General features: G+C 38.3%; 1 protein-coding gene across 4 annotated transcripts in view; it reads left to right on the top strand.

The window, feature by feature from the left end:
- The window catches only part of LOC126761788 (MOB kinase activator-like 2), a 113,571-nt gene that overhangs the window by 58,540 nt on the left and 27,233 nt on the right, over nucleotides 1-27,798 (top strand). For 3 of the 4 annotated variants that reach the window (XM_050478176.1, XM_050478173.1, XM_050478175.1), the window contains exon 2: nucleotides 666-2,176. The exons of the other annotated variant lie outside the window; for it this stretch is intronic. In XM_050478176.1, coding sequence (XP_050334133.1) covers nucleotides 1,128-2,176 — 1,049 coding nt within the window. In that variant the 5' untranslated portion in view covers nucleotides 666-1,127. The remainder of the gene's footprint in view (nucleotides 1-665; nucleotides 2,177-27,798) is intronic. 4 annotated transcript variants of the gene reach the window in all.

Genomic DNA, 27,798 nt, shown 5'->3' with positions numbered 1-27,798 from the left:
TTGGGCTTTTAGTCAATCAAAATCATTTTTGGTAGCTCTTCATAGTCTTTAGATACTAATTCACAAATATTTGTGTGCTTATTTTTTTGACTTAATATTTTCACACAAAGCTCAGCTTTCATGATTTCTCAGCTAAGCTTATGTTTCGTTGTGAATTTTACCGAATTTATTCTTTTTATTATTACTGTTTTGCTTGTGATTTCGTTACATGTGGGTGGTATGGTTCTGAGTCTTCGTATGTGTGTGTTTAATACAAATTAACCGCAGTTACTGCTAATGATATGCGTAAATACCGCATTAATACAAATGCTCGGTACCTAGTGTACCACAAAAAAGCATAAAGAGTCACACGCTTTGGACCATAAACAAACGCAAGGCTATGGAGGGTACAATGGCTCATACAATAATTCAAAATACGAAACATAAATAATGAAATTAGTATAATTGTTGCTTAGCTGACCTCCAGTATTGCGCTTGGTCAATGCCCGGTCTGCGGAAGGAAGTGCTGAGGTCATTGCATTCATGACTGTTTGAGTGACTGACTGATGGCTTGAATGACCTAGCAAACGCTCGGCTCGGCAATTCAACACGAATGCGTTGATTTGTTGACCCAGACGACGGCTTGTTGCTCACAAACTAATTTTTCGTAAATTTTTCCACTTTAGTGCTTTATTTTGTTTTGAAAATTTCTGAAAGATTTCCAAGAAACATACGCCGAACGAACTATAACAATATAGTGCGAGAAATACCAATTATACTGTGAAATAAACCAACAACAACAAGCACACGTATATAAACAAAACAACAATAAAGACCACACCAAAAATAATTAATAACAAAAGTAAAGAAGAAAATAAGTTGTGAAAGGGAAATGCGCAACAAAGTAAACATTCGTCAGAAAATCAAACAAAACTACGCAGTGAAGTGAAATAATAACAATAACAACGAAACATATAATAAAAGCGAAGCAGCAATTATTGAACGAGCGGGTTTCCACAGCGTTGACCTGCGCACCGGCTACACAAGCCTTGTGATCCTCTCGACAACCTGAAACTCCAACAGCCAAACCGAAACCAAAACCAACTTGAACTAACCTCTTGGCGAGGTGCCACTAAACCTTCGAAATTATGTTGAGAACGCCCACACACATCGTGGAACTGAGTACGAATACGACGAGTCCATTGCTACAGAAGTTCCACGTCGGCGCGACTACCAACGGCGCTGGCGCGGCGAACGGCTCCCCAGCCGTCGGTGTGAAGGCGAGCAGTTGTGCGGCGGCAGCAGCCGCAGCGGCAACTGCGGTGCAATATCACCATCAACAACAACAACAGCAAAAGCAAACGTCTAACAAATTCTTTAATGATCGGCAGCAGCAACAACAAGAACAACAGAAACAAACGACTGGCTATCGATTTCAAGCGAAGGGCATGAAAATCACCACATCATCATCCTCGGCTGCGAAAGAGCACTTAGCGAACGCAACAATAACTACAAACACAGCACCGGCGGCTAGCACACCGATTTCGGCCGCACGCAGCCTCTTGTCATCGACACCGTTTATTTCGTTTAAGCGTATCAAAAAATCGAAAACAACCACCACCACAACAACAGCAACAACCAATTCAACGAGCACACGCACAAAGACGAACGGTCTGATCGCCAACGCTGTGGTGGAACACGTTTATGCGCCAGCAACGGTCGCTGCAGCCACAGTGCAGGGCCAACAGTTCGACCAGTCAGCTGACAGTAGCAGCGGCAACAACTATCACTTTTGCTGCGGCAACCAACACAATAACAACAACAATAATAACTATTTGAAGACGGAAATCGCTACGTTGACGCACGGCAACGGCACCGCGCTGGTGAAATCATCGTCGTCATCATCGAACGCCTCCTCGACGGCTTCGTCAAATCACTCGGCCTTCTCCAGCACGCCGCTTACCGCTTCTGCCTCCGCGGCCAGTGTTGGCAACGCGAGCAATATCAGCTGCAGCACACAGAGCACAGCGATCTCCAGCACCAACTCGAACGCCTCCAGCGCAGCGTCGGCCACTTCGGTCGTTACTATGTCGCCAACAACACAGGCTCCGACGCGAACATCACTGTTCGATTCATGTCATCGGAAGATACGGCTCATCGGCGGCGGTCCGGTCGCCTTTCTGGGCGGACTTGTAGCGTAAGTTTTTACACATGATTTTCATTTAATTTTTAAGTACTTGTACAAGGCACTATGCGGAACCCTCAGTAATTTGAGTAAGTTTCTCAATCCATGCTCAAAACGATTGCTTTTCGATGACTTTAGAGTACATTATATACAATGGAGTCAAGAGTCGATATTTTAGAAATTGAGATTATTTGAGGAAGGTTTGAAGTTGTATATCTGGATGAGTTAGCGCTGCAAGGTCTTTCGACTCCGTAGCGCTCTACGAGTTCCAACTGTCATTAACTGAGCTACCTAATATGTGTTCTATTGCCTCAGTCGGCTTTCTCAATCCTTCGGCGCTACCATTTGTACAGTTTCTATGGACACTATTGTTGAAACAAGTAGGCTGAATATAGGCATCTTTGGACACTGGAGTTATCAGAGTTTTACATGACGCTGCATGTAATTTCTAAATTCTACAGCACTTTTTTACCCTGAACAAGCTCTATTAAGTTTGCGCCAAAGTTTGTAACACCCAGAAGGAGACGCGGAAGGCTATAAAATATATATAAAGGGTGATTCATTTCGAGGTTGCCTATTTTTTTAAAGAAAAAAAACACAGAGACTTCAAATTCAATGGGGAATGTTTATTATCATTCAAAAGAAGATTCTTTGGCATTTATTTTTTGATGATTATGTCTTTCAAATGTTGGCCGCGTCTACGTCTCAGATGGTCCATCCGTTGAGTCGAATTTTCAATGACTCGTTCGGTCATTTCGACTGGTAACTGGACACGCGTGAGTTTTGCTCCAAGGCTTGCATCAGAACGAGATGTTTCGCATAGACTTTAGACTTTACATATCCTCAAAGGTAAAAGTCTAACGGTGTGATATCACCCGATATTAGTGACCAATGGACCGGCCCAAAACGTGAAATTAACTGCTTACCAAAGTGTTCTCTCAATAAATCTATTGAGTGATGCGATGTGTGGGAAGTGGCGCCGTCTTGTTGAAACCAAATGTCGCCATGATCACGAGATTCAGACATCAAATTGTCATTATCATGGCGCGGTAACGGTGGCAATTGACGGTTATGTTCTCACCGGCATTTTTGAAGAAATATGGTCCGTTGATTCCACCGGCCCACAAACCACACCAAACCCTTGTTTTTTCTGGATGAAATGTCGCCTCTTAAATCTTTTCAGAATCAAGTTTTTGTATGAAAACTTTTTTGTTTATAGCTTCAGTGCAACTGAAATTTTATTTATAGTTATTTTTTCTTTTGTTGTCCAGATCATATTTTGAAAATTTTGAAAACTTTCCCAACACTTGTCTGAAATGCTTGCTATGCCAAGTCAACCATCTTGCCTTACAAAAATTCCAAAAATTCTAGCCGTTTCACATTCAGATTTCACGAAACACTCAGCGTCATCGCCGCTCTGTACGTGCTTAAAAGCGCTTCAAGAGTATTGCATCATATTTCAGTTGAGCTCATCAACTTTTGTCTTCAGTTTTCTTGACCTGCACTCGACACCGTTGTTTTTTCGTCGTCGCATTTTTTGACAGTTATGAATGTAGTTGAATAAATTGTCAAACGGCTGGCTGTGTGTTGCAGCATCATTTGTCCACCTCAATGGCAAATGAGCGGCGCGCGGCGCGTCAACGCAGACACCGTTATACTCACTCATGGGACAGTTGTAATGCGAGAGTTCATTCATTCATTCACTTAACGTTGCTTTGAACTTTTAACTGCGCTTAAATTGCAAAGTCAAGGCATTGAACCACATACTTACAATGTGGCAACTACGTGCACACGCACAAACAAACACATGCGCGCGCTTTAAAGCGGTCAATGCGGCAATGCGCGCGTGTGTGTGTTTATGTGCAGGCAATTGTGTGGCAACCGCACCTAGCGGCGGCCTGGTAATTCAATTAAAGTTGACTGCCCCCAAAGTGCTGCCGCACTGACGGGCTAATGGCGTTGCTGCAGCTGATGCTGCTGATTATTGTTATGCATCGCGCTTTCAGCTGACTGTGCAGGCGTATTGGAGTAGCAAAAATAATAATGAATTAAAAAAATAAATAAATGCAAACAAGTACTACGAGGTGCTCATGTTCAAGTGCCCGCTTTTTGTTTAAGGCTGCTCATTTGTTTTTATTGTTTTTTTCGTTTTTATACCCTGAACGGGGCATATTGAGTTAATTTTTCTTTTATTTGACGAGATATCGTCACGAAATTTGGTATGTATTATTGTCCAAGACCGCGGTATCGTGTCCAAAGAAATCGTACTGATCGGACTACCATAGCGTTTGGCTGCCATACAAACTGAACGGTCGGAATCAAGTGTTTATATGGCAAAATTATTTATTTGACGAGTTATCTTCACGAAATTTGGCATGGATTATTACCTAAGACACCGGTACAATCTCCGAAGAAATTGTTAAAATCGGACTATCATAGCATATGGCTGCCATACAAACTGAACGATCAGAATCAAGTGCTTGTATGGAAAACTTTTTTATTTGACGAGATATCTTCACGAAAATTGGTATGATTTATTGTCCAAAGCAACGGTACAATCTCCGAAGAAATTGTTAAAATCGGACTATCATAGCATATGGCTGCCATACAAACTGAACGATCGGAATCAAGTGCTTGTATGGAAAACTTTTTTATTTGACGAGATATCTTGACCCTATTTGGAAGAGATTATTTTCAAAGGAATCGCTACGATATCCCAAAAAAATTTTCAGATCGGACCACTATAGCATATGGTGGCCATATAAACTGAATGATCGAAATCAAGTCTTGGTATGAAAAACTTTTTTATTTGCCGACATATCTTCACGAAATTTGGTATGGATTATTGCCCAAAGCTACGATACAGTTTACCCGAAAATTCGGACGGCTTTTGTCTATAGCTGCCATACAAACTGCATTAAAACTTCTTTATTTCTGAAGGGTATTATAGCTTCAATGCAAGCTAAGTTAACAGTGCTTTTTTGTTTATGTTTTTTATTACTTTGTGCTTCATTTAGTTTGGCTGGGTCTAATTACAAGTGGCGCAATGTTGCTGTGCGCACTTCTTGTGAAACAGGGTGCTTGAACCGCGCCAAGGCTGTCCGAACAGGTGTGCGTGTGTCCAACTCGCCACAGTAATTTATTTAGTATGCTACTTTTCTGCTAAAATTGCTCATTTTTAAATGATATTCATTCATTATTATTTTTGTTTTCAATATCAGCAAATATTTTCTGTCATTGCTGTTGGCATTCTTGGCCATTTTTTGTTGTTGCTGCTTGTTATTCACTTATTGTATGTTTTTAAAGACACTTTAAGTCTTATGCGTCTTATGACTTATGTTTCTTTGTGCCATTTTTTGCTACAACCCACCATTGTTGTTGGTCTCGAGGCTATATATGCGCCGCCTTATTGTCATTGTTTGCTTGTTTTTGTGTGCTTCCTGCGGTCGCTGCTGCCATTTGCTGTGCTCAGTCACATCTTTTGTGGTTGCTTACTCATTTGTTAGCAATTGTTTGGTATTTGTCTTGCCAGCGACTTGTGTGTATGTTGCTGTTGTTGTCATCCCTTTTAGCGTTTAGTTTTTTCTTTAATTTTTAAATTTTTGTCTCAAATATTTTACTGCTTAAATTTGCTCACCTCGGCAATGACACTTGACTTGCGCTTTTTGCTGCTTTACTGCCGCGTTGTTGCTGCTATCAGCCACTATACTTGCCACCAACAAGTTTGCCAAAGCGGCAAGCGTTTGTCAAGTGCAATTGGTCAGCGGCATTGTTGCTTCCGCTGTCCACTTTCCAAGACTCACCTAGTCACCCATGAAGCCAGTAGTTATTTAGCGTTGTTATGTTGTTGTCATGCGGCTCATTTGCTTACGGTTTGTTGCTAATTTTAATTGTAATTGCAATTGCCTACTTTTATGGCCGCCACCTGTCGGTTTGCTGCTGACGACAGCGTTCCGCCGCAGCTGCTGCGGTCCACATTATGAATCTTTGTTGATTTAGCATTTTTCGTTTGCTAATTTCTTCTTATTTGCTCTTCTTTTGTTAACTGTTATTTTAGTCTATATTTTGTACAAATTTATTTACAAAAAAAATCATTTGAAATTCCAGTTAGACGAGTCGACCTTTTTGTGGCTTAAATCGCCGTCGCTATGGTTCGAACCTGTTTTGTTGCCAATTACCGCCGCACAGTAGCGAAATATTACTTGTTTTGCCTTGTTGTAGTTGTCTTCTAACTTGTTAACATTTTTTATGCTCATTTTTGCTTCCAATGCTAATTTTTTCTACAAATCGCGCCACCTCCAGCTCGTCTTTGTATGTGGACTCTTATTTTGTTCTCTCGTCATCATTAGACAAATGACTCTTCTATGTATTACTCTACAACAAGCAGCAGCACAGTTCGAATTTTTTGTCTAAAACACTAACCAAAAACGTTAACCAGTCTTAATGGATTTAGAACTATATATCTGCAGACAATAACACAACCTACAAGTATGGCTCATTTCGCGTTTCGAGCAAATTACCAAAAATTATAATTTATGTTTAGCCATTAAGCTCATTTTAACAGTTATAACTTCCTCAATTTTTTGACGTATTTACATGAGAGTCTCGGCAGAGTTAGCTCAAGGCTTTGAGAAACTAGAAATGGTTATTTACTATAAAGGTGACATTGAAAAATTATTAGCAAGCTACGAAGATCCGAAATCTGAGCTAAATGTCGGCAATTTAAATATTGCGATAATTTTCTAAAACCCTGTATATAATTTCAATATAGCGTTAATTTAGTGACACCCTGTATGCAATACCAACTCCACTCTTTACAAATATGACCATAACTCGCTTAATTTTTGAGATTATATTGTTATATGTAGCACAACACGTACACAATTGACTGAGACTGAGGCTCGACTGAATTTGGAAAGACCGGTAATTTAGGTTAGTCTGCTAGACTAATGAGCCACGCATATACCAGTTCAGTCATTCGTTCCGTTACCAAGTCCATGAGAAATGGTCATCCTTTGGATGCCTGCGCTGGACGCGAATTTAAAAGACTGTGCCTCATACCGTGAGCCTCCAAAGATTGTTAAATACGCGAAAAAGTCTCCGAGCGGTGAAGGCTAGCTCATGTTCTTCACCCCAGCGTGAAACTGTTATCCGATCCGTACTAAACCTTCTGGGTGCCTGTTCACAGCGGAATCGTCAGAAATTGAGCTTGCAGGACCTATGAGCTTCGCGCGAGGTCAAAGAAGCGCGAGTTTTGGTCAGTAATCAGCACTTAAGAGATTGCAAAAGCCTTTTGGCTCAGTGTGGAACGTAAAAAGTACATTGAACTGTTAAGTAAGGCCCGCATCGCCGCAATAATAGGCGTCCTAACTGGACACTGTCCCATTGGCACTCACACGGTGAGGCTAAAGATATTGGAGGATTCGTCTTATCAAAGTTGCAGGGAATAAGATCAGGTGGAAACATCTAGATACTCCCTCCTCCGCCGTCCGCCTTTCGCTAGACCTAGTAGTGAATCGTCCCGATCGCTTGGTAATTTCTACGAACCCGGCGAATTGACTGGAATTTATATTAGTCGCCCCGCCGTCAATAAATTTGCGTGCAGCATCTAAACGTTGTGGATATATGCGACGATACTTTTCATCCATACCTAGGAGTTCTCGGCATCACAACGGACAAGCGGTACAAGTGAGATTATAGTTCGTTCAATGCTAATGAAGCTATGTCTGGACTCCTTAGCTCTAGCATCGAGTTGTTGTATGATTAGACTGGTTTGCCTGACCACAGCGGATTTGCTGATGAGCTTCTAGGATAGGTACTTCAGTCTAAATAACCGCGGCATGGGAACCGGTAGGAGACAACGTATCTCCTGCTTCTTGTGGTTCACTACTGGACTGTGGGACTTCAGACCAAATCAGCAAGCGTTGGTCGACTACCAGCAGCTGTCCTTTCGCAAGGTCCTTCTGGTCCAGAATAAATAGTAAGGGGTCCAGTGAACTATTCAGTCTCAGTAATGTTCATTTTTCAGTAATTGTAGTAGTTCTAACTGAACACTGTACCATTCGGATTCATGCAGTAAGATTAAAGACAAAAAACAGGAGTTTTTTTCGTCTGGCTACACAAATGACTGTAAATAACAGTCTAAGTGTGTTCCCGCCGCAATGCTGTGGGATCAGCCATCTAACCTAACCTAACAGGTTTTTGGAAGATTTTACCTCTAAGTACGTTTTGTTTTGAAATTGATAATAGGAACTCAATGTTATGGATTGAACTTCGATGTGGGCAACGTCCGATGTGCTTAACCTGGGTACCTGCTGACGACAGTCTTTCCGCACAGCGCTCAAAGCACAGCGGACTAAATCAATGCGTTGATCAGCGCCCACATTCCACATTTTCAGTGTGGAATGGACACACTAACCACATTCGTAAGGTTCGAGGCCCTTCTAAAACCTCTGCTCTCTTGGGTCCGCCTACCGGTTGCAAGCAACCACACATTCAACTGACAAAGTTTCAGTTCTTTCCGCATTTGAGTTTTAACCACAACCTCCGCGTTATTCCTTGAAAGGCCAGTCTGCATGAGCAGATTGGAGTGAACTCGCAAGAGTTCCTGGTATCAGAATTAAGTCTCAGACCTCATAGCCGAAACTGTTCGATGTGGACAGTAATATGGCGCATTTTAACTCTATTTCCAGACTCTTATAAACTTCGAAGTCCAAATATTTGCTGTTGTGACTATTTCTCGGCATGATATTCATTTGAGCATTTTCAGCATATAATTTTATTCGTTAAGCAGACATGCCATGTAATTCTCAACTGATTTATGAAGTCGCAAAACAGCCTAATGATGATTTCGAATAAGTTTTTTCCATATAAGTGTTTGAAAGGTTACTCGAGGAGCTCTTCGAAGCACACAGAACATTTTTCTTTAACTTTGTGGCATTATATTCAAAGGCTAGGTCTTTCCGAGTTCGTGACCTTATAATATCGACTATGACTTAATAGCTTTACTGCAATAACAGCAACAGCAACAATGACGCAACGCATTAGACCGTTGTACATAAATCTGTACATAATGACGCGGCTGTTATAGTTTATACCGCACTCACACACACACAAGCACATATACAAATGTACGCGGCGTTCGAATCAATTCAATTGCTGGCATTGTACCATTTATGGCCTTTTCCTGTCTCAATATTGCCACAAACCCCAACGCGACCACTGCGCTGCCGCTTACGCGAGCGCAACAACACTTCCTCTTTCATACGACGCGGCAGCCTTCTGCCACAGCGCCGACAGCCGAAGGTTGTTGCTCAAACCCCAAACCGTTGGAGGCCGACGAGCGCGGCGGCGCTTAAGTACAAACTTTGTTCATTTATTTGCGGTTATTAAATAAGTTAAGTTTTGCCACACACAACAGCAACAACACAGTCGGCGTAGAAATAGTGTAAAAAGTGCGAAACAATTGTTAACAGCAGCAACAACAACAGCAGCGGAGTAAAAAACATTGCGCATAACAATAGAAATAATGGCCTGCTTTCGCAAGCGCTGCCACAGGTTAGGGCGCATCCATGCAAGCGGCATGCAACAGCAGCACAATAACAACAACTGTGGCAACAGGAAGTTTAAGCAGCAGCAGCCAAAGCAATAGCGAAATCAAAGCCGCACGTACGCTTACAACGCTAAGTGTGTGTGTGCTTTTTGCTGTTGTTTATAATGTTGTTGTTAGTTTTGTTATTGATGTTGTTGTATATTAGGTTGTTGCTGCCGCTATTATTGTTACGCTATTGCCGCACTTTCCATTCATGCCACATGCGAGCATCCATACACACCAGCGCCCATACATACATACATATGTGTTGTGGCAAAAGCATTGCATGTACCGTTCGCTGTTGCTGTTGCTGCAACAATTCATATTAATGCAGCTATTTTTCGCTAACAATAATAGCAGCAGCAGCGGTGCAGCAACAACAATAACAGCAGCAGCAGTAGTGCAATAACAACAACAACAACATATCAAGAACAACAACATTAAACAGCAGAAACAACAACACCATCAGTATTGCAACAAAAACTACAACATCATAGTTGCAACAACAACAAAAACAACAACAACAACAAACACAACAACATTGATTTTCTTGCGTTGTTGTTGCATTCGTCGTGTTTTTTTTTCAGTTTTTTGCTGTTTTGCTCTTCACTGCGCATATGCCCCACCCTTTGCGGCTGCTGCCCTGCCCTCTGCTGCACCGCCCTGGCTACTAGTTGGCTGACTGCCGCGGCTTAATTTCTTGTGGAGCCTACAACTCTCCAACTGTTGTGCAGTCGTCGGCAGCTAACTTGCTTGCCTCTTGGCTGTGGCAATACGCCAATAACGTGACTTATTACTTTCGTAACTCATTTTGCCGGCTTTGTTGTGCCTACTTGCTATTGTTATTGTAGTTACTTACTGTTTTTGAGGTTGTTGTTACTTTTTTGTTGTTATTTTTTTTGTTGTTATTTTTTTTTGTTGTTATTTTTTTTTTGTTTCATGCAATTGTTGCTCGAGTTTTGGTTTGTTGCACATAGTTTGATTTCGTTGCCATTGTTTTTGCCGCCTTTATTGCTGTTGTTGCCACATAGCACAGTTAGCAATAGTTGGTAATTAGTTTTCTTTCGGCAGCAGTCTCCCTTCCCTTAGCCAGCAGCTGCAACAACGACTCTCTACTTTTTGATTTCTTTGCTTTGGCTCATACTTGTTTGCTCCACATTGTTGTAGTTGTTGTTCCTCACTTTTCTTTCTGTTTCCTGCAAAGTTTCTTCTTCAGCCACTCAAAGTTTGCCCTCACCCAGAGTTTTCTTGCGTGTTGCCAATAGCTTTTCTACATGCCACTTTTAGTTGCTGCTTGTTGCTGTTGTATTTGTTGTTTCCTCTATTGCTGTCGGTTAGTAGCACGTTATCGGTTTTATTTGCTTTCTACACTTGAAGTTTTTACTTAACTTTTTGTTTTTGTTTTCTATTTTGGCAAAAACTTTGCTAAACTTTCCAACACTTGTGTATCCTCGTTATGAAATCTGTAAGTCCTGCCTGCCGGTAGGTGTTAATAATTGTGTAATCAATATTTCTTTGGCACAACTTGGGTGTTGAATGGCTGCGATTAAATAACCGTAATGTTGTTGTTTCTCTGATTTGCTTTTTGTTTAAGTGGTGTTCTTGGAAATTTGTTTTCTTGATTCATTGAATGTCGACGATTCGTAGTCAAAGGAAGGAGGAGGAAAGGAAAACACACTAACTTCTGTTTCACCGAAACTGGAATTGTATTCACAAAAAACAGTGTTCATATAAGAACTAAATATTTGGTATGCTAAGTTCAAATGTAGTCCAGTGAGCCCGGCGTCAGTATTTTGGGATGCGCATGAAATAATTTTGATTGACTACAGTAGAGGCCCGCTAATCCGGATCAATTAAAACCGGCCCCTATCCGGAATATCAGGGAATCCGGATTACCAAAGACGTATCAGAACCATGCACTCGTATTAAGAAAAAATATTTATAAATTTCTCTTTGTTTATTATAACAAATAATACACATGTTCCAAAAAAAAACTTAAAACAATAAAGCATAAAAGTGAATGTAGTGAATAATAAATATGTGATCCGGATTAGAGAATACGGATAGAGAATGTCGGTCCGGATTACAAGGGACATAATAGAAATTTTGAATTTTTTAACCCTGTCCGGATTACAGTGGAATCCGGATTAGGCCTCTATTAGCGGGCCTCTACTGTACCTTGAAAAAGGAAGAAACATCAACAGCGACTACTATGTAGCGTTATTAGACCCTTTGAAAGATGAAATCGTCGAAAAACGAACGTATTTGTAGAAAAAACTTGCTGTTTCACTAAGCCAATGAACCGTGAGAATGCACCGAGTCACAAGACAGTGAAAACTATGACAAAAATCCATGAAAAGGGCTTCGAAAAGCTTTCGCCAACTCCGCAGACTCGAGATCTGGCCACACATGACTACTTTCTGTTCTCTTATCTCAAAAGAATACTCACGGGGTAAACATTTTCGACTATTTGCTGTTCTCAAATCTCAAGAGATTGATTGCTGGGAAGAAAGTTTCGACTACTTCCTGTTCTCAGAGCTCAAGAAAATGTTCGCTGGAAAGAAATTTTCGTCGAATGGAAAGGTGATCGCTGAAATTGAAGCCTACCTTGAAGTAAAGCACAAATTGTACTACAAAAATGGCATCGAAAAGTTGGAGGGTCGCTATAATCAGTGAAGGCAACTTTGAAGAAAGGAAAACGAATTTGACAAAAAAAATGTGTTTTTCTAGGGGGGGCCGCGGACTTTTCAATTGACCTGTAAGACAGACAGTTAGACGAACATAACTAAATCAATCAAAACAAAGTTAGCAATGAAAAATTTAAGAATTTTCTCTCAATGTTTTCAGCATTTACCAGTTAGACTGGAATTTCAGTTTTATTTTGTAAACATCGGGTCTAGTGCCATCGCCGGAGGTTATTAATTTTTCGATATATTTTTTTTATCACAGCTTTTATATTGACTTCAAAGTAAATCTCAATTTCGGCGGTTATATCTTCGCTGTCGCTTAATTCCTTTCCAGCAAGCACTCTCTTCGAGTCTCGTAATAGAAAATGTCACAGGGGATCTGCTCGAGAGAATGATGTAGATGCGGCAGCAATTCGAAGCCCAATGCAAGCAATTTTTCCTTTGCTTTTATGATTTAGTATAAACAAGGATGCCAAACAGCTCTTTCTTCTTCTACAAATTGGACATTTTTTAATCGATTTGGGTTTTCGAAGACTTTCGAAAATGTTTTATGATAGGCTTTACTATGATTTTCCTTTTGAAGATAGTCGATGAAAATTATTCCAATGCATCCCAAAGTATACATGCCAAAACTTTGCCAACTGGTTCGAAAATTCATTGTTTCTATGTACGCCCCGACTTACAGGGAGCCAAAAACACAAGAAAATCGCATATGTAGGAAACGTTCTACGAATCATTTTGAACAATTTTGCTCAAGAGAATATGGGTCTAAAACCGGTTTCGAGCCTGAGATTTTTAAGACCCATAGTCTCTTAGGCAAAGTTGTTCAGCATGATCCGTAAAATATTTCCTGCATACGCTATTTTATAGTAAAAAAAAACGACTCGCTCTAATATATGTACATGTATGTCCCACCAAGCGTTTTGTCAGCGCGCTTTGAAGCAGCTGCTTTTAAGACCCATAATCTCTTAGGCAAAGTTGTTCAGCATGATCCGTAAAATATTTCCTGCATACGCTATTTTATAGTAAAAAAAAAAAAAACGACTCGCTCTAATATACACACATGTATGTCCCACCAAGCGTTTTGTCAGCGCGCTTTGAAGCAGCTGCTTGTTGGTTAAGCTTCAGTTGATTTGAAATTTATGCTTTCAGTGCCACTTACTTTTGAAAAGCACTGTTAATCTTTTATTGTATATTTCCAAATAAATCGATCGAGCTACCATAGCACTGATGTCTAATCACTCAACTGTTGCGAATAATCGATGCGCTTGATGACAAACCCACACACACACACACTCTTTTATAAGCGCAACGCTAAGCGCCATTGATTATTTGACTATGGTCTGCAATTGGAAAATTTCGTTCTAGCTCGTCGTAGTGGCAGCTGGTGGTCGGTCGCATAATCAGCGGCAATTTTGTGGTACATCCTCTGTCGGTTTTTTGTTTACTGTTTTTGTGCGCGTCTGAGCTCGCTGCCGCTGCAATGCGCAGCGCTTGGCTACTCTTGCGTGTTAAAGCTTTCGATTGAGGGCGGTGCTGCCACAGTTTCTCCTTCTATGTGTGTGTGTGTTTTGATTAGCATACGCGCCGGTAAATGTTACAAAATTGGTAAATGGTCAATTATAACAAGTACTAAATTGCCGATGAACCATTTGATTTGAGTTCGTGCTGCGTCATTATTTATTCATTAGCACAAGCTGTCTAATTTGGCAGCGCTTTCAACTCACCTCGCCTCAAATTTGTTGCGGCTGCAGTAATTATTAGATAGATTGAAACGATTTTATCTTTTTAATAATTTTCCGCCCGCTTTTTTAATATGCTTGTAATCCGAATTGCCTACGCACAGCGGATCAACGCGCAGTTGCACGCATTAGTTGCAACACTACATTTCGACAGCTGCTGCTATGAGCTTGAAAAAAATTAAAAAAAAGCAACAAAAAGTGTTAACTTCGACTGCAACGAAGTTATAATACCCTTCACCGTTGCATTTTATATCATAAAGGGGTATTAAACACTTTTTTTCTTAATTTTGAACGGTAAGTTTATATGGCAGCTATATGCTATAGTGGACCGATCTGAACAGTTTCTTCGCAGATTGTAGACATGACTTGGATGAAAATCTGTGCCAAATTTCGTAAAGATACCTAGTCAAATAAAAAAGTTTTCCATGCAAGGACTTGTGTTCGATCGTTCAGTTTGTATGGCAGCTATAAGTTATAGTTGGCCGATCTGAACAATTTCTTCGCAAATTGTAGACATGACTTGGATGAAAATATGTGCCAAATTTCGCGAAGACACCTGTGCAAAAAAAAAAGTTTCCCATATACATAAGAACTCGAGTAAGATCGTTCAGTTTGTATGACAGCTATGTGTTGCAGTTGGCGGATAGCAGCTTCTTGGCAAGAAAAAGGTGTGTGCAAAATTTCAGAACGATATCTCAAAGACAAGGAGACTGTACAGCCAAACAGACAAAGGATGGAATCGATTCAGCTCGTCATGGTTCAATATGTATACCTTACTCTAGAGGATCTCCAACGTTGCAAACTATGTAGCAAATTTAATATAATTTGTTCAGTGTATAAAAATATATCCGTACTGTCTTATGAGACTTCTTAATTCTGGCTCGTTTTTTTTTATTGAATTTTGTAACTGTTTTTGCTTTCTCAGTTGGACTTGTTGGTTCCGTCTGTTTTTGCTTTCTCAATTGGACTTCTTGCTCCCGTCTCGCTGTATAGCGCAGCTGACTTTTCGTGTTTCTCTTATTCTAAATTGATCTCTGCGCTTGTTTCGCCATTTGTCACGCCGCGAGTTTCAAGAAGTTGTTGAACAAAAGCACCAAAAAAACCGATTACCGCGTCTGCAGCTACCATTACAACACGCCAATTATCTTCATTAGCAATACCGTTGGAACGTATATTTCTTTTTGTCAACAACAAATCCAACAACAATGTCAGTGTCAGCTTGATGGCTTTTGGTACAGCTTTGCTGCTGGGCTTAATTTCATGGTGTACCTTAAGCCAGCCGTAATTGCAATTGTGAAACACTGTGACATACATTTAAATTTCGTTTTTTTTGTTTTATTTTTAATATTTTTTTAACTTTTTTACATTTCAAAAAATTTTTTAATTTTTTTTTTCATTTTTTTAATTTTTTTAAATTTTTTTAAATTTTTTTTTAAATTTATTTTTTTTTTTGACTTACTTTTTTTTTTTTTTTTTTTTTTTTTTTTTTTATAATTTTTTTTTTTTCTTAATTTTTTTTTTAATTTTAAATTTTTTTTTTAATTTTTTTCAACTTTAATACCCACCTTGTTGCAGTTACATATTGCGACTGTGGCAGCGCAAATTGATTTGGTATCCAGACTCGTGTCGGTAAACATTACTTTTTGCTCGTGGAGTTGACCGATTGCCCTAGAGACTTACTTGAGTGTTTAATATTCTGCAGAAATTTTTAGCGCTATTTGAATGCGATTACAATGTTTGCGCTACTTTTAGTCATGCCTAAAAGTCACAAGCGCCGGTGAAAACGTAGCGAATGCAGTGCCTCAAGGAGAAGGGTATACTGGCAAAGCCGCTGATAACACAGGTTTCATTTTAGGCATTAGTACAGTATTTTTGCAAATTTTGTTTAAATGAAAGGTATTTTTTTATTATGAAAGCTCATTTATTGAAGCTTTTATAGTGAATGCTTCCAACGAAAGTTTCATTTGAAGCATTAGTACAGTATATTTGCAAATTTTGTCTAAGTGAAAGCTTATTTTTTATTATGAAAGCTCATATTGTTTACATAAAATCTTATTTTTTTATTATAAAAGCCCTTTTTTTTGCGTGAAAGCTTATTTTTTATTATGAAAACTCATTTTGTTTACATGAAAGTTTATTTTTTATTATGAAAGCTCATTTTGTTTACGTGAAAGCATATTTTTTTATGAAAGCTTATTTTATATACGTGAAGGGTTACTTTTTATTATTAAAGCAAATTTTTTTGCGTGAAAGCTTATTATTTTATAATGAAAGCGTATATATGTACATACATATTTCAGCTTTTATAGTGAAAGCTTTCAGTGCCTTTACAGTTTTCGATATTACGAGAAAACTTTAGATTTGAAGAACTTTATGCAATCTGGTACATAAGATCACACTAATGCCAAAATCCGTTTGGTCAGTGGAGCGAGCCGTGTGTCAAGAGCGAATACAAGTCCTGCAGAGCTTATGAAAACGATACATACATATTTTTTTAATATGCAGTTATTAAAAAGCACTTTGTCGTATATAAAAATAACAAATTAAATAAATAAAAATGCCAATTTGTACAATTATTTATAAATTTGGTAATTTTATACAAGCAAAGTGTTTTTAAGTGCCGTTAAGCTCAGCTGGATGAGCTAATAGCAGCTTTTCGATTTATTTTTGGTGCTCACATGCAATACGCGCAACTTGTTTGGCTGCTTAAGCGAGTTATAAATTAACACACACACACTAAAACATAATTACCAAGATTTATACCCCGAACAGGTTATATAAAGTTTACCACGATATTTGTAGTACCCGAAGGGAAACGTGTCTTTCCCTATAAATAATTTTTTCAGTTGTCAAGATATATCCACGAAATTTAATCCAGATTATTTTCTATAGCATCGCTACTATTTCCGAATAAATTGTTCAGATCGGAGAGCTATAGCATATAGCTGTCATATAAACTGACCGATCCCACTAAAATCCTTGTATGGAAAACTTTTTTATTTGATAAGATTTCTTCACGAAATTTCGCATAGCTGATTGTCTAAGACATCGCTACAAACTCCGCAGATTTTTTTTAGATCGGACAACTATAGCATATAGCTGGCATACAAACTGACCACTCGCACACAAGTCCTTGTATGGAAAGCTTTTTTATTTGTCAAGATATCTTCACACAATTTGGCATATATTATTATAAAAGGCACAGCTACAATCTGTGAAAATTTTTTGGAGATCGGTCCACTATAGCATATACTTAGCTGCCATACAAACCGACCGCTCGAACTCAAGTCCTTGTATGAGAAACTTTTTCGTTTGACGAGATATCTGTACAAAATTTGGCATACTTATATTATTATATAAGGCACATTTACAATCTCTGAAAAAATGGTTCAGATCGGTTCACTATAGCATATAGCTGCCATACAAACTGTTCGCTCAAAACCAACAATATGAACTTTTAATATATTTTTTGCTATAAAAATGCACTTGTGAGGGGTATTAATCATTTATCTTGTCTTTATTAAAATATTATAATAAAAGAAATATTAATGCGCTGTGCTCGTGCGCTTGCTCGTGCGCTTGCGGAATCACACATGTCTGGTGCCTCTCTCTCTCCTTCACTTAAGCGCTGCTGACTCATAACTGTGAGACGGTGGCGACACACGCAGGCGCGTTTCAAAAACACGTTTAAAGTCATGTGCGTCATTTTTTAATTTCATATTTTTACTTTTGTTTGTGTTTTTGTAATTTTGGTACGTGCCACCCTGTGCATATGTTTTATATTCATTTATGAATTTTCTCTTTTTATACTTGGCTTGTCGCCGTTTTTGTTTTGCTTTATTGTCCCAACGGGATTTTAACGATTTATTGTTTGATCACTTGGCCAATTCACAGAAATTAAATTTTTCACATTTGATGTAGTTGCTGTTGTTGTTTTTATTACACATTTGCTTGCGTTTCAGCCGTCAATATGATTCATGTGAGCAGCAATCAGCGTTTGTTGTTGTAATTCCGACTTAAAATAATAACCATTGGAGACTTTGCATATGCGCGCTTTGTTGTTGTTGCTTATGCGCGAATCAAACATTAATTGCTTGCAAATTTTAAGCGCATTTCCAGCGAATATCAGCAGAATCACATCAAATTCGCGCGACTTTGACGTTGACGTTACGTCTTCTACAACAATTTCAATCACAAAAACGCGAATTTTGTGTCTGTGTGCGTTTCGGAGCCTCTCCACCCCTTGCCGCTGCGCTCTAATACGATTTTCCTACACAAGGTCTCGTATTTATTTGCTGCTAAATGATTTTCGCGCAAATAAAATTCGCTACAAGTATAAAATTCTGTGAACTGCATCGCTTCTTTCAACGCCAAATTTGTTTGTTATGTCTTGGAATGATTTCTCAATTTATTTAATTTCCCAGAACCCGTTTGCGCGGCGTTGCTTGTTTATTTTTTCGCACATGTACAAGCGAATTTCGTTGCGCTAAATTTATACTTTTAAATTTGTACGTGTTTTTGTTGTTGTTTTATTTTTATTAATTTTTCTTCTTCTTGCTCTTGGTTTTGGCTGTGAAGATATCACGGCAAGAAATTAAAAACGAACCGTAGCATCTCGTCGCGCTTGTCCGGCGTCTTGATGGTGCATGAAAAAAGTAGCAGAAAAAAACCGTTAAATAAAAGTGTAACAACAACAATTTAGCAGTCAACTGGAATTGTAGCGGTAATTGCCAGAAATTAAATTGGGTCAGCTTGTACAATTGGCTGACAATTTATTTTGGATTTCCATTAAAAGTGCTGCGCTTGCTGTGGCCAGGGTTGCATAAGCTTAGTTAAATAAAATCTGCGCTTCCTTGAAATGTTAAGCTTAATTCAGTATAGATTTTAATTGACATCACGCTTAAGTGAGTTACTTAGTAGTACACTAAAACACAAGCTGAATTCTTCTTAGTAGGTCACCAAAGTCCGAAGGAAAAATTTTTGTTTTAGTTTTTTTTTTTGCATAAAACAAGAATGAAAGTGTTCTTCTTCTTTGGCACTACAACTGTGTTTCAGTCTGAGCCGTGATGCCAAGTATACATGAGAAGTGGAGACTGCTCCCTATGCCCTTTCCCACAACAGTCGAATCTAAGTAACCGGAACGGACCCGTATTTTTATCCGGTCAAGGACTGTCAACTTGATACCATGTCTCGAAATAACTTCAGGAATGTTTTCTGTCGCTATAATAACAACAACTGATTCCTATGTACTTGCGGGGCTTGTATGCATCATTGCTTCCATTGTCCACTCAAAGGTTTCGAAAAGCAGCAGCTTTCGCTGGAGCATCATCTTTCATGCTTACGACATATTCTCAACTAACCTAACTAGCGCATTTGTTGGATTTTTATGTGTTTGACTATGTCCATGTCGCCGTAGAGCGATTAAATATTGGTGTTTTAGCAATTAGTTGGCAACACTGTTCGAATAAATATTTCTAACAAATATTTTTTTTTTAATATATGTATATATATTTTTTTAATATCATTAACCCATAATGAGAATATTTGTAAAATTAAAATAATTTTTTAATGGTTGGCAACACTGTTCGAATAAATATTTGAAACAAATATTTCTTAAAATATTTAATTTTTAACATAATTTTTCTTTAAATATCATAAACGCAAAATTTATCAATATTTTTAAAAGGAAAATAATTTTTTTTAATAGTTGGCAACTCTGAATAAAAATTCTTGGTCTCCTAAATCTACATATTCTTCCAAAATTTTAATTTCTTAATTAGCCGCTTTAGAACTCATGCTCAAAATAGTAATATTGGTGTTTTAGCAAATATTTGGCAACACTGTTCGGACAAACATTTCTTGCAAATATATTGTTTTTAATATTTATATATACATTGTAAAATATATATTTTTTGGAATATCATCACATCAAATTTTATAAATATTTATAATATAAAAATATTTTTTATAGTTGGCAACCCTACATAAAATATTTTTTCAATGCTATTCTTTTAATTTTATAGCATTAAATATTATTAACACGAATTTTATTGATATTTACAAATCATAAAAAAAAATTTAAAGTTGGCAACCCTACATAAAATTCTTGTTTTTCAGTCCTATACTTCTAAAATTTAATTTTTCTTATATTCATTTTTTTTGGAACACATACATACATACATACATACATATGTACATAAATATTATTATTGTTGCTATACAAAATAGCTGGCATCACCGTTTAAATGAATAATTGTTAAAAATTTTTTTTTTAGAAAATTGTTTCCTTAAATAACATTAACACAAAATTTTATGAATATTTATAAATTTTAATTACCCACTACAATTTGAAAACGCTGGCACATTCTTCACGCTTCGTCTTGTGTGAATTATGAATTCTTTCTAAACAGATGCTTTTCAAAATTGTTTTTTTTTTTGTCTTTAATTTTCTTTTCTTTTTCATCTCCTGCATCACCCGACACCTATTGGCTCGCCTCCAACTAATTTTTTGTCCACAGCCAACCATTTATAATTATATTCAATTTTCTAATTGTTTTACAAGGAAGCCGCTTTCACTCTCTCACTCACACACCCACACCCACAAACTCACCTTTGTCAACTTGTTGTTCTTAATCCATTTAATGGCGAAAGTATATAAATGAAATGCTCCTGTGTGGCATGACAAAGTCGTAAATCAAACAATTAATAGCGATGGCATCCTTGACCCAAACACCAACACACACACGCCTTCGCGCACACCCACTCATTTTCATAGCAATAAAATGCGGCGAACAAATGATTGAACTGCGGCGACGTGTTGAGCATTGTAAAAGCTCTAAATTAATGGAAAAGCGGAAAAAATTTTGTAGTACAACAACAAAAAACGCTAAGAAAAACTCAACACAAAACAGCAAAGCAATGAAATTATGCAGCGCTTCCTCCGCCACGCACACACACACACACATCAGCTGTGGTAAAAACTCTCGCTCACATGCTGCCATCGAACATGTGTCAGCGTGTAGGTGTGCGTGCGTGCATCTACTCCAGAAATCGCTATGCAAAGCGGTATTTAAACAGGATATGCCAAGCGATAGCGTTAATGGCATCGAATGCCAAAGTGCTCCTCGAGTTTACGCCGTGCGCGCCGGGGAGCGAGTTGTGGCGGAAGATTAAGGAGTGGTTTTAAACAGCATAAACCATAACTCGTAATAAAAAAAACAACAAAAACAACTACTTAAGGTCATTCGGGTTATAGCGCGACATAGCATGAAATGGCATGCAAACCGTGGCACGCTGCTCCTACTTCGTCGCCAGCTCCGCATGTATTGCCGCCTACTCCACATGCTTCTCCGCCCGCTCCTCCTGCAGCTTTTATTTGTGGCCATAAAAGGACAACACGAAACCGTGTTGGGTAGGTTTGCTCAAATTGGATTACTGTCGGCTATTCGCTGCTAGATAGCGGCACTGCGCGCTCGATCCCGTGACATTAAAAATATTATTGGCATTTTTTATGTGTTTTTACGTTGCTCAAATATGAAGGTCAGCTGAAATTACGATGTTGAAATGTGGCATGGAAGCATTTTACATATACACACTTATGTAGCAGACCGTGCAGAGTGATCAGCTAGTTGTAAGCTAGTTTAGAACTGTTAAGAATCACATCCCCAACTAGTCAATCGCTTAACTTTTTTCATAGAAGCAGCTCTTTATAACCCAAATTTTCATGAACGATATGCCCAAAATGTTTCTTGGCTTTAGTAATTAGTATTTCGCTATCTGACGAAACCTAATTTTTCGGCTATACTAAATCATTTTTGATATTTTCGTTCATACAGACGTCTACTGGACTGGGCTCGTCGCCTTCGGTGTGTAGTTTTTAGACGTGTGCTTTTCAGTCAGTTTCTTTCGAAGTTGGTCGCTTTGACAGCTATCACTATTTTTATACTTGGTATGTTCTGCCATTTGAAAACTCAGACCATTTGGGCCTTAGAAAAGTGAAAGCACGTTTGTTTCCAAATTTACTATTTTTTTGCGAAAAACAGCGTCGCGTTTATGTCTGTGAAACAATGTTTTCAGACTACCAGGATGTCATAAAATGTCTTATTACTGGCGATAAGTCTTGGATCTATGCTTATGACCCGGAAACAGACGATCAATCGGCCGAATATCGTGGCGAAGGTGAGCCGAAGCCGAAAAATGCACGTCAGAATAGGCCAAAAGTCAAGGTTATGTTGACAGTGTTCACCGTTATCGAAGTGTGGTGCACTCCGAATTCCTTCCGACCGGCCAAACTGTCAACAAAAAATACTATTTGAGTGTTATGCTTCGTTTGCGCGAAGTTATTCGTAAAAAGAGAGGTCAGAATCTTGGTTCTTGCACAACGATAATGCACTGGGAGTGTGTTTTTTGCCAAATTTTAATCAAAATCGTGCATAACCACAGTATTCGCCAGATTTAGCACCGTGTGACTCTTGGCTATTCAACAAACTCAAACGATCGCTCCTGAGGAACCATTTTTGAGTCAATTGTCAATCCATTCAACGTGATTTGCTACGCTTTTTGAAGCCTATTCCGGCAATTGAATTGGAAAAAGCGTTGGCACAAGTGTATTGGAGCCAAAGGGGATCACTTTGAGGGGGACGACATAGATTTTGACGTATAAATTAAGAATTTTAAAATTATGAAGAAAGTCTTACTATTTTTTGCTCATACTAATTGTTAAACCTATAATTTCGTCTGAGTTTTCAATATGCGAGCGTTAAATTAATATTTTTTAGTTTACTGTCAACTTTTATTGCATAAACTTACATATATAATTGTTGTTTGCATTTTGCACGAGTGAGGGTGTGAAAAAGCTATAAGGCACTCGACTTAATTACAAGCAAACAACAATTAGAAATAATAGTATGCATATAGACTGCATAAATAACAATAAATAAATACATTAATTGTGAGACTTTCTAAAATTTAGTGCGAAGCGCTATATTAATCTAATGGATTCTCTAAAATGACAAATTAAGTGGCAACACGTAAACAGTGCAACTACTATACTTACAGTTAATAAGGCAAGGCACATAGTGAGACGAGCTAATAAGGGCATAAGCGAACAGGCCCACACAGAGTGTTCCAATGAACCAGTTTTTCGTATTTTTATATATTTTTTCTTTTCCTCACTGCGCTGTCTAACGCTTCGCTGCCTTAGGCCTCCCTTAACTGTTAGTGTAAACAAATAAATATCTCATAACCTACGAAGTGAAAAACATAAATCTCAATAAATTTTTATAGTAATTTTCGTAACTATCAGCTACGTTTACGCTCGCTTTCGAAATGCCGCCAACAACCGTCCCAGCTCCAGCTGCCCCTAGCGAGCACAAATTTATGATTCGCAATTATTGCTGACAATCAACGGGAAAAGCAGTGGCAATTATTATAGAATCAGCAAAAATATAGACAATGAAACAAAAAATAATAATAACAACAACACAAACAACGTGATCATTAATTGATGCCACTCAACGGACAACTGAAGCGCTCTATTGCTTCTAATATTTTTTCATTTTTTATTGTTGCTTTTTATTATGAAGCCAGTGTTGAGCACTTGTTGCTGTTGTCAGCGCTTCCCTTTGCTCCATAACTGCAGCGTTAGGTTAATTAAATAAAAGGCACACATGCCTTGCTGTGGCCTGTTGTTGTTGTGGCAACGATCAGCTGCTCAATCGCGCACAACAAATCATAACGTGACACAATGACGGGGCAAAAATGAAAATTTCCAACCGCAGCAAGCACACAAAATGCAGCAGTGCAAATCTAAAATTAATTGTTTTAACAAATTTGAACTTGGCTTGTCAGCAAAGCACAGCGGCAGCAGCACGACGATCGCACGTTTGCCTCGCGTTCGTTTGGCAAACTTGTTCGCCAACGCCGCGTTGCAGCGTTGCAATACGTATGTACGTTGACCAGTTATGGCGTGTTGTGTGCGCCGTGACATTGCTGACTTTCAATACGTGTGCATATCGAACGATATTTGTCGCAATTACTGCTGTGTCTACCTGCCAGTTGCCGTCGCCTTGCCGCGTTGTTTATGCGCCGAAATGGCCAAGCCGCTCAGTGACGTCATTTTCGTAATTTTCAGCAATCCAGGCGTTTGTGTGTACCTAAGTGTTTGTGCACTTCACAGGCGTTCATAATGCGTACGGTAGCTGCTAACGGCAATAACGAAGGCAAATAAACGAAAGTTATTGATTAGGCATTGCTTTATCGTTTGCTTTAAACAACAGTGAAAACAAACAGCCGATTTGTTTACCTTACTGCAGAGCTTACGATCCAAAGCTTGACCAAAAACGACGCAATAAAACGGTAGTTAATGCTTACATACATACATACATATGTGACAATATTGAAAGCAAAAATGTTACAAATAAAAAAAGTTGCCCTACAAGAACTTGAGTTTGATTTGTCGGTTTGTATGGCAGCTATTTGCTATAGTTGTCCGATCTGAACAATTTCTTCGTAGAGGGCAGCAAGTTTTTAGATAATAATGTGTGTCAAATTTCATGACGATAGCATGCAAAATAAAAAAGTTTTCCATACAAAAACTTGATTTTGAACGTTCAGTTTGTATGGCAGCTATATGCTATAGCGATCCGATTTAAAAAAAAAATTTCGGATATTTTAGTATAGCCTTCAACAATAATTCGTACCAAATTTCGTGCAGATATCTCGTCAAATAAAAAAGTTTTCTATACAAGAACTCCATTTTCATCATTCAGTTTGTATGGCAGCTATATGCTATATACGACCGATCTAAACAATTTCTTCGGAGATTGTTGCGGTGTTTTGGATAATAATTTTTGCCAAATTTTGTGTCGATACTCTTTCAAATGAAAAAGTTTTCCATACAAGTACTTGATTCTGATCGTTCAGTTTGTATGGCAGCTATACGCTATAGTGGTCCGATATGAACAATTTCTTCGTAGATTGTACCGATGCTATGAATAATAATCCATGCAAAATTTCGTGCAGATATCTCGTCGAATGAAAAAGTTTTCCATACAAGTACTTGTTTCCAATCGTTCATTTTGTACGGCAGCTATATGTTATAGTGGTCGTATATCGGTAGTTTCTACAAATGAGACATTTCTTGAAGAGAAAATAGCGTGTGCAAAATTTCAGAGCGATAGCTCAAAAACTGAGGGACTAGTTCGCGTAGTCAGATGCACATGGGTTAGGTAAGTCAGCTTTACTCGTCATACAGATCATTCATATACGATATCGTTTATAGTTATAATACATAATGTCTCCGATATTTCCTTCAGGTTGTTGCAAACTTCGTGCTAAACCTAACACTGTTTAGGGTATAGCGACGCAAGCAATGGCGTGAGGTGAAAAAGTTTCTACTTCAAAGTACAATTGTTAACCAATAAAGCTCTTGGGAAGCACCTAAGTACACACACTAGCACACATACATATGTATGCTATTTGAATTGTCAGCCAAGATAACACATATCAATTGCAACACCGAAGCACCCAACGTTCGTGGGCCGGCTTGCCTTCATAGCTAGTATAATTCGCTGCCGCTCAAAGAACTATTTCTTGGGTACGGTACGACGCTCAGCGCTGAATTATGATTATCGTCGCCAGCATTTGCTCATTAAGTTTGCTATATAGCAAGCATATCGATCGTGAGTGGCGCGATCGCGATCGCTAGACTATTGTAGGACACACACACGATCAACTGACGTAGCCCCACTCGTTCATATGCAAGCCAGCTTGTGAGCGGCCAGTGCCTGATGAGCGCGGGGCGGCATGCAAAAATTGAATACAATTGCTCGTTGCCGAGCTGCGCTGACAGTGGTCCGTGCAAGCGCTGCTAGTGCTAGTCAGTTGGTCGGTCGATCGAGCGGCTGTTTGTTTGAATGGTGCACATGACCATGTAATTGCTACGGCGAACGCGACAAAATTGACGTGAGAATAAGCAACTAAAAAATGGAAAAAAAATAAATCAAATACCTGAAAAATAAGCAAAAGTATTAAATTTATACGCAGTAACATGAAACTAACCTAATAAATATTGTGTTCGTGTGCGTTATGTGCCATACTAACCGTGTCACCGAGATTTTTGTTTTTTTTTCGCATTATTTCATAAATTCGCAACACTTTACAAAAGCTTCTAAAGGCATACAGCTGTGTGTAGTAAACGCGTTTTCGTATTTTATGCGCTTGTATGGCTATGCGTCGAGCGTGAATTGGAGCAGCATAAGTCAAACGTTTGATTGATCGTTGCCCTTGCCTGTAGCCAAAGCATGCAAGAACAAGTTTATAATAATGAATCACTTGCTGGTATAAATTGACCCGGTGACACCGTAAAATATACGGAAATTGTGTAACAGCAAACGTATTTGCTTTCAATTAAAAATCATTTGGCTTAAAATAGCGGAAATTATACTTATTTATGCGAAAATAGCCTGAGCAAATACATACAAATAAATGGAAAATTGATAAGCGAAAAATAGAAAAAAAATAGGAAATATGATAATGTGTGAGAAGTAAAATACGGGTGAACTACATATGTATGTATGTACGAAATTGTGCGAAATATATGACAGCTACATACATATATGCCATAGGGATGCGATCTGAAAATTTTTTATAAGGTATTGTAGAGTTGCCTTGGACCACAAGTCGTGTCAAATTTCATGAGGATATCTTGTCAAATAAAAAAGTTTTTCATACAAAAACTTGAGTTTGAATGGTCAGCTTGTATGGCAGCTATATGTTACAGTGGTCCAATCTATAAAATTTCTCGTGATGTTGTAGCGTTGACTTGAAAAATAGTTCATGCCAAATTTCATCAGGAAATCTTTTGAAATACGAAAGTTTTCTATACAAGGACTTGAGTTTGCTCGCTCCGGTTGTATGGCAGCTGTATGTCATAGTGATCCGATCTGAAAAATTTCTTGAGATATTGTAGCTTTACTATAGACCATAAGTTGTGCCAAATTTTATCAGGATATCTCGTCAAATAAAAAAGTTTTTCATACAAGGATTTGAGCTTGATTGGACAGTTTGTATGGCAGCTATATGGCTATAGTGATCCGATCGGAAAAATTTCTTGAGATATTGTAGCGCTGCCTTGGGAAATAATTCACACCAAATTTCATCAGGATATCTCGTCAACAAATAAAGTTGTCCATACAATGACTTAAGTGTAACTTAACCCGATAAAGATCACTGATCGTTATATGACAAAAAATTAAATTTTTTTGACAACCCAAAATATTTACTTTTGCAGTAATCATATATTATCTTTAAGACTTTTATCACAAAATTATCACAAATAAACCACTTTTTTTCGCTGTTAAGATCGTTGATCGCCATGATCGCACTTCAAACTTAAGATAAGCTCGCAGTTTGTGTAGCACTTAGCTGAAATTATTTCAATTCTCGCAAAATCTAAACATAAATTATTAATGATGGAAAATTTATATCAATCATTAGCAGCTGTCTAGACCGCTTGATCACGTGACTCAATTAAGTGCGAATTCACTCTAGTAATGACAACAATAATGCCGCTTAATTGTTATACGATTTCACAGGTCAGCATTTAATATGGTA

Source organism: Bactrocera neohumeralis, chromosome 6 (assembly GCF_024586455.1).
Source record: "Bactrocera neohumeralis isolate Rockhampton chromosome 6, APGP_CSIRO_Bneo_wtdbg2-racon-allhic-juicebox.fasta_v2, whole genome shotgun sequence".
NCBI classification, from domain to species: Eukaryota; Metazoa; Arthropoda; class Insecta; order Diptera; family Tephritidae; genus Bactrocera; species Bactrocera neohumeralis.
The sequence above is the reverse complement of the archived record's forward strand: the minus strand, read 5'-3'. Positions and strand labels throughout refer to the sequence as shown.